The sequence below is a fragment of the Colobus angolensis genome, unplaced genomic scaffold, assembly GCF_000951035.1.
Source record: "Colobus angolensis palliatus isolate OR3802 unplaced genomic scaffold, Cang.pa_1.0 Scaffold93, whole genome shotgun sequence".
Lineage (NCBI taxonomy): Eukaryota > Metazoa > Chordata > Mammalia > Primates > Cercopithecidae > Colobus > Colobus angolensis.
Genome location: NW_012123265.1, coordinates 720339 through 728023, shown reverse-complemented (window position 1 = coordinate 728023; position 7685 = coordinate 720339). Strand labels below are relative to the sequence as shown.

At 46.8% G+C, this 7685-nt stretch overlaps 1 protein-coding gene and 1 pseudogene across 2 annotated transcripts in view; both read left to right on the top strand.

The window, feature by feature from the left end:
* TANGO6 (transport and golgi organization 6 homolog (Drosophila)) overlaps positions 1 to 1417 on the top strand; it is a 238985-nt gene extending 237568 nt beyond the window's left edge. Inside the window, exon 16 of the mRNA XM_011932126.1 lies at positions 1382 to 1417. Within this exon, the coding sequence (XP_011787516.1) occupies positions 1382 to 1417 (36 nt within the window). The remainder of the gene's footprint in view (positions 1 to 1381) is intronic.
* A 333-nt stretch (positions 1418 to 1750) lies between these two features.
* On the top strand, positions 1751 to 7669 carry LOC105504617 (annotated as a pseudogene). The gene is made up of 3 exons (XR_001000636.1): positions 1751 to 1780; positions 4340 to 4413; positions 6948 to 7669. The product of XR_001000636.1 is annotated as a 40S ribosomal protein S2 pseudogene (transcript).
* Positions 7670 to 7685: the final 16 nt, after the last annotated feature.

Here is a 7685-nt window from a genome sequence, read left to right as displayed (position 1 = left end):
ACTTTGGGAGGCCAAGGCAGGCAGATCACCTGAGGTCGGGAGTTCAAGACCAGCCTGGCCAACATGGTGAAACCCCCTCTCTACCAAAAATACAAAATTAATTAGCCAGGCATGGTGGCACATCCCTGTAATCTCAGCTACTTAGGAGGAGGCTGTGGCAGGAGAATCACTTGAACATGGGAAGTGGAGGTTGCAGTGAGCTAAAATTGCACCACTACACTCTAGTCTGGGTGACAAAGCAAGACTTTGTCTCAAAAAATAAAAAATAAAAATAAAGTATACAACTCAATTTTTTTTAGTACATTCAGAGTTGTTGGTACAATCACACACACTTTTTTTTTTCTTTAGAGATGTCTTGCTATGTTGTCCAGGTTGGTCTCGAACTCCTGGGCTGAAGTGATCCACCTGCCTCAGCCTTCTGAGTAGCTGGAACTATTGGCACACACCACCATGCCCAGTTTAAAAAAAAAAAAAAATTAACATAGCCGTGCATTTCAGAAAAATTTTCTGCAGATCTCCAAGTGGACCAGCTGAGACTTGATGGGATCTATATGTTTTCTAAAAGTAATGAACCTGAACAATACCTGAATATCATGACCTCTGAACTCAAACGTTGGGACTGTATTTATTTTTGAATCCCTAGACTGTTGTCTTTCTCTCTCCTAAGGAAACTGTAGTGTGCTAGCAGCATATGATTTACTATCCAAAGTGTTAGAGAAATTTCTTGGTTTTGGTTGATTAGGAAGATTAAGCTAAAGCAGATTTTGTAACATTCAAGAAGCATCATCTGTCAGGAGACCCACCCGACCTATTGAAAGATAACAAAACTGCCAGATACACTTGGAAATGGGAATGAATGAGAGCCCAGCTACACCATCTGTTTAACTGCATTCACTTGAACAAATGACTTTGAGCTCAGTTTCTTGATCTAGAAAATGGGATTAAAATACCTGCAATGCAAGATTGTTACAAGATTGTTATAAGACATATATGTTTCATATAACGATTTATTCAACAATTTGTATTGAGTGCCTACTACATGCCAAGCAGTATTCTGGACACTTAAAACACATTACTCTTCAAACTAGACAGTGATTCTCATCTTCATGGAGCTTCTATTCTAGAGAGAGTAGACAGGTAATACATGCTATATATAATCAGTAAGTAAAGTATCTAGTATATTAGACAATGACAAGTGCTATGGAAAAAAAGAAAAAGTAGGAGAAGGGAAACTGATGAGGATTGTAGTCTTTGGTGGTGGGGCGGCTGCAGTGCTAAACAGGGTATTGGGTGAGTCTCACTGAGAAGGTGCCATTCTAGTAAAGACATTTTATTTTTCTATATTAAGATTTTTCTTAAGGATCATCTTGGTCATTTGAAGGGGGCTGATGAGGACAGTGATGAGGATGAGAATTAAGGAAATAAGAAGAACAGGCCGGGCGTGGTGGCTCACACCTGTAATCCCAGGACTTTGGGAGGCCAAGGTGGGTGGATCACCTAAGGTCAGGAGTTCAAGACCAGCCTGGCCAACATGGTGAAACCCCATCTCTACTAAAAATATAAAAACTAGCCAAGAGTATTGGCAAGCACCTGTAATCTCAGCTACTCAGGAGGCTGAGGCAGGAGAATCGCTTGAACCTGGGAGGCAGAGATTGCAGTGAGCCAAGATCACGCCACTGCACCCCAGCCTGGGTGACAGAGCAAGACTCCATCTCAAAAAAAAAAAAAAAAAGGAAATAAGAAGAGCAGAATGACCAGTGCCCTTCAGATGTCCCCAGCCGTATGTTTTCAAAACAACTGCCGTGTTAGGGGCTGAGGATACAAAACCCTGTCAGATACCACCTTGCCTTCTGGGTATGGGTAATATGGCAGACACAGACATCAGTGATTACAATTATAGTCCACTGGGATCGATGCTATGGGAGCACCTTTGAGGAGTCCCCTTGGTCAGGTTCGGGTATTGGCAAAGATGTCCTGGAGGAAGAAATCCTTGGAGCTGAACCCAGAGAACAAGTAGAAATTAGGCAGGTAAAAAAAGTCAGGGGTGAGCATTTCAGAAAGGGAGCAGCTGTGCAAAGGGCGTGAGATGGCCTGACATGTTTAGGAAAGTTCCAAATGCTGGAGTGAAGGGGCGGGGGGTTAGTTGGTGGTAGAAGCTGAGGCAAGAAAGCACAGGTAGGGGCCACATCATGAAAGGCCTTGTTACTTTATGGCTTCCTGGCTCACAGCAAGAATCAAGCATTGCTTATTTAGCCTTTGGAAATGAAGTGCAAATAGGTAGTAGGTTGTTTGCCTATCATGGGTGCTGACACAAAGAAAAACACCGTTTTCCTTTATGTTTCAACCTTAAAACAGGCGAGGGTGGGGCGCTGTGGCTCACACCTGTAATCTCAGCACTTTAGGAGGCTGAGGTGGGCAGATCACGTGGTCAAGAGATCGAGACCATCCTGGCCAACATGGTGAAACCCCATCTCTGCTAAACAAAAGTACAAAAATTAGCTGGGCCTGGTGGTGCACGCCTGTAGTCCTAGCTACTCAGGAAGCTGAGGCAGGAAAACCGCTTGAACCTGGGAGGTGGAGGTTGCAGTGAACCAAGATCATACCACTACACTCCAGCCTGGCAACAGAGCAAGACTCGATCGCAAAAAATAAAATAAAATAAAATAAATTTAAAAAAAAAACCCTGAGATGAGGAGCTGCTGCTTTGGGGTGCCTTCCTGGCAAACCTCTTGTCCAGTGATCCTGTTCCACTTCTAGAGAGCTAGACTGTTTCTACAGAATCAGTCCCAGGAATGTTCATGGTCATTAGTAAATTGTGAGCACAACACGGGCAGAACCCATCTTGATTCACCTTGTCATACCCCCTAGTACCTATCACAGTGCTTGGTACATAGTGGATGCTAAGTGTTGGCTGATTAATACAATATTGAATGTTTCAACAGCGGAGAAGGCTGGTTGGGAAGGCTAGTTCCTATGTGTTTCAATAATAGTCATAGCAAGGCCAGGCACGGTGGCTCAGACCTATAATCTCAACACTTTGGGAGGCCGAGGTAGGCAGATCACTTGAGGTCAGGAGTTCAAGACCAGCCTGGGCAACATGGTTAAATCCCATCTCTACCAAAAAGTACAAAAATTAGCCAGGTGTGGTGGCACACGCCTGTAGTCCCAGCTACTTGGGAGGCTGAGGTAGGAGAACTGCTTGAAGCCAGGAGGCAGAGGCTACAGTGAGCTGTGATGGTACCCTTGCACTCCAGCCTGGGCAACAGAGTGAGACCCTGTCTCGAAAAAAATAGTCATAACAGCATAGCAAGCACTCTATACTCCTGAGTACCTTACAGATGTCAACTGATCCAATTTTCTTTTTTCTTTTTTTTTTTGAGATGGAGTCTCTCTCTGTCACCCAGGCTGAAGTGCAGTGGCACAATTTTGGCTCACTGCAAGCTCCGCCTCCCGGGTTCACGCCATTCTCCTGCCTCAGCCTCCCAAGTAGCTGGGACTACAGGCGCCCGCCGCCACCACGCCCGGCTAATTTTTTGTATTTTTAGTAGAGATGGGGTTTCACCGTGTTAGCCAGGATAGTCTCGATCTCCTAGCCTCGTGATCTGCCCACCTCAGCCTCCCCAAGTGCTAGGATTATAGGCATGAGCCGCCACACCTGGCCTACTGATCCAGTTTTCATAGAGGGAACTGAGGCACAGATAAATAAGTTGCCAAGGTTGTGCAACTAGAAAGTGGCAAGGCTGGGATTTGAATGCAGGCAATTGGTTCCAGAAGTCAGCTCTTAACCACTCTTCTATATTGTCTCTCAATAAATGTTTTCAGGCTGGGCACAGTGGCTCACATCTGTACTCCTAGCACTTTGGGAAGCCAAGGTGGGCGGATCACTTGAGCCGAGGAGTTCACGACCAGCCTGGGCAACACAGCGAGACCCTGTGTCTACAAAAATTCAAAAAAAAAATTGGGGCAAGGTGATGCATGCCTGTAGTCCCAGCTACTTCGGTGACTGAGGCAGGAGGATCACCTGACCCTGGGGAGGGGAGGTCAAGTCTGTAGTGAGCCATGATCGCAACACTGCACTCCAGCCTGCATAACAGAGTGAGACCCTGTTTCAAAAAAATAAAAACAAATGTTTTCAGTTCATTTATAAGGTTGCTTTTGTGCCTTGGAAGCTGAATAGAATTGCCATATGAGACAAGCTACACACAGGAAGGGTAATACAGCTCTGGTTTTTAATAGAGCTTACTTTTGGCAGTGAGACTTCAGAAGGCAATATTTTCCCTCTGATTTGAAAAAAAAACAGGTGTTTTCATCCCATATAATTTATCTCTCTTCCTTTTAGATGTTCCTCCTTATGCAGCATCCCATGTTCGCCTTGTCTTCATTGCCAAACCAGATACCTTGGGTGGACTACAAGTTTGAACATGTTGGATACCTGCCAGTCTTAGTATTTCAGCCTCTCAGTCCTTCTATAGTCAGACAACTCTAGTTCATTCACGCGCAAAGAGTGGGGTATTTGGCCTGGCTCTTAAGTAGTTCTTCATTCATTTATTCATTCAGCAAATATGTAATGAGCACTTACCCTGTGCCAGTTGGGACTAGAGCCAAGCCATATGCTCTGTGCTAGGGACCCAGCTGTGAAGACAACAGAGTCCCTGTCCTCCTGGACCTGACTTCTGGAGAGGAGAGGTAGGCAGTAAACAAGTAAACATGGATATACAGATTTATACTGTGTCAGGTGATGATAAGCACCAAAGAGATAAATTTAGTAAGATAAGGAGCCCAAAGGGAGTTTGCTATTGTCTCAGATGGACAGGAAAAGCTTTCCTGACAAGTGACTTTTGTTTTTTGAGACAGTCAGTCTTGCTCTGTCGCCCAGGCTGGAGTGCAGTGGCACGATCTTGGCTCATTGCAACCTCTACCTCCCGGGTTCAAGCAATTCTCTTGCCTCAGCCTCCCAAGTAGCTAGGACTACAGGCATGTGCCACCACACCCAGCTAAATTTTTTTGTATTGTTTTAGTAGAGATGGGGTTTCACCATGTTGTCCAGGCTGGTCTCAAACTCCTGAGCTCATGAAACCTGCCTGCCTCAGCCTGCCAAAGTGCTGGGATTACAGGAATGAGCCACTGTACCCGACTGACAAGTGACCTTTGAGCAAAGATATAAGGAAGCAAGGGGTTGATCCAGAAACCTAGGGAGGGAGCATTCCAGGTGGAGGGAGATGTGAGTGCAGAGGCCCTGAGACAGGTACAGGCTTCATGTGCTGGAGAACAGTAAGGCCAGTGTGGCTTCACAGAAGAACAGGAGTTGGCACCAGAAAGGCAGTGGCCAGTCCCAGTAGAGCCTTGTGTGGACTTTTGCTTTCCCTGTGAGTGAGATGGGAAGCCAGGGTGGAAGAAGGAAATGATCTAACTTTGTTCGTTCGTTCATTCATTCATTTATGGAGACAGAGCCTCACTCTGTCACCCAGGCTGCAGTACAGTGGCACAGTCTCAACTCATTGCAACTCTGCCTCCTGGGTTCAAGCAATTCTCTTGCCTCAATCTCTCAAGTAGCTGGGACTACAGGCATGCACCACCATGCCCAGCTAATTTTTTTGTATTTTTAGTAGAGACAGGGTTTCACCATGTTGCTCAGGCTAGTCTCAAATTCCTGAGTTCAGGCAATCCACCCGCTTCAGCCTCCCAAAGTGCTAGGATTACAGGCATGAGCCACCGTGTCCAGCCAATCTAACTTCTTTTAAAAAGTTACTGTTGGCCGGGCACGGTGGCTCACACCTGTAATCCCAGCCCTTTGGGAGGCCGAGGTGGGTGGATCATAAAGTCAGGAGTTCAAGAACAGCCTAGCCAAGATGGTGAAACCCCATCTCTACTAAAAATACAAAAAATTAGTCGGGCATGGTGGCAGGCGCCTGTAATCTGGGGATGCTGAGGCAGATAATTGCTTGAACCTGGAGGCTGAGGTTGCAGTGAGCCGAGGTTGCACCATTGCACTCCAGCCTGGGTGACAGAACAAGACTCCATCTCAAAAAAAAAAAGTTACTGTTGCCAGGTGTGGTGGCTCATGCCTGTAATCTCACCGCTTTGGGAGGCCAAGGCAGGCAGATCACCTGAGGTTAGGAGTTCGAGACCAGCCTGGTCAATATGGTGAAACCCTATCTCTACTAACAATACAACACTTAGCCCCACATGGTGGCAGGCACCTATAATCCCAGCTACTCAGGAGGCTGAGGCAGGAGAATCACTTGAACCCAGGAGGCGGAGGTTGCAGTGAGCCGAGATCACACCATTATACTCCAGCCTGGGCAATAGAAAGAGACTTTGTCTCAAAAATAAGTAAATAAAATAAAAAGTTACTGTGGCTTCTTCTAGGACAGTTCTTTCAGTGTCCTGTGAAAGCCCTTGAAGTCTCAGAATTGCTTAGTTCCAGGGTGTGCTAGTGGGGAAGGAACTTGAGCTTTGGGAAACTTGTCTTTGCAAACAGAAGGAATTCTCCTTCGTGAGCATCTGTTATCTGGCAAGTATGCTAGAAGACACAAATAAAGGACCCAATCTCTTCCCTTAAGGAAGTTTCAGTAGCATGTGTGAAATGCAGAGGAGTAAATCCACAGTGGATAGGAGTGACACGATAGAGCCAGCACCAAGCACTGGGGGACCCAGAGCTGGGACCCTGGGTTAACTTGTCAGGGCATCAAGAAGGTTATGTTGATCAAGTGTTAGCCAGGCAGAGGAAGAGGAGAAGCATAATCTATTTTGAGATAAAATTGAACAGCTTCCTTCCTGAGAAATCACCAAACTGGAGGATGATGCCAATGTGGCGGGAGGTCCTAGAGGCCCTGGGGACCCTAAATGGAAAACTGCCACGGCTTCCTCAGAGGCTTTGGTAGCAGCATGCAGGACTGGGCTCGTGGCCATGGTCAAGGCTGGAGCTGAGACTATGGAACTCATAGAGGCACAACTGAGGACAAGGAGTGGATACCCATCACCAAGCTGGGCCCTCTGGTCAAGCACATGAAGATCAAGTCCTGGAGACCTATCTCTTCTCCCTGCCCATCGAGGAATGTGATATCATTGGCTTTTTTCAGGGTGGCATCTCTCATGGGTGAGGTTTTGAAGATTATGCTTGTGTGGAAACAGACCCACACTGGCCAGCGCACCAGATTCAAGGCATTTGCTACTGTTAGGAACCATCATGGCCACATCGGTCTAGGTGTCAAGTGCCTCAAGGAGGTTACTACTGCCATCCAAGGGACCATCATCCTGGCCAAGCTTTCCATTGTCCCTATGTGGAGAGGTTATTGGGGGAACAAGACTGGCAAGTCCTACATCGCCCCCTGTATGGTGACAGGCTGCTTTAGCTCTGAGCTAGTATACCTTATCCCTGCCCCCAGGAACAATGGCATCATCTCAACTCCTGTGCCCAAGATGCTGCTGCTGATGGCCGGTATTGACGACTGCTACACCTCAGCCAGGGGCTGCACTGCCACCCTGGACAACTTCACCAAGGCTACCTTTGATGCCATCTCTAGGACCTATAGCTGCCTGACCCCCAACCTCTGGAAAGACACTATTCACCAAGCCTCCCTGTCAGGAATGCACTGACCATCTCATCAAGACCCACACCAGAGTCTCCAGGCAGAGGACCTAGGCTCCAGCTGTGGTTACAACATAAGCTTTCTTTTTTTTTT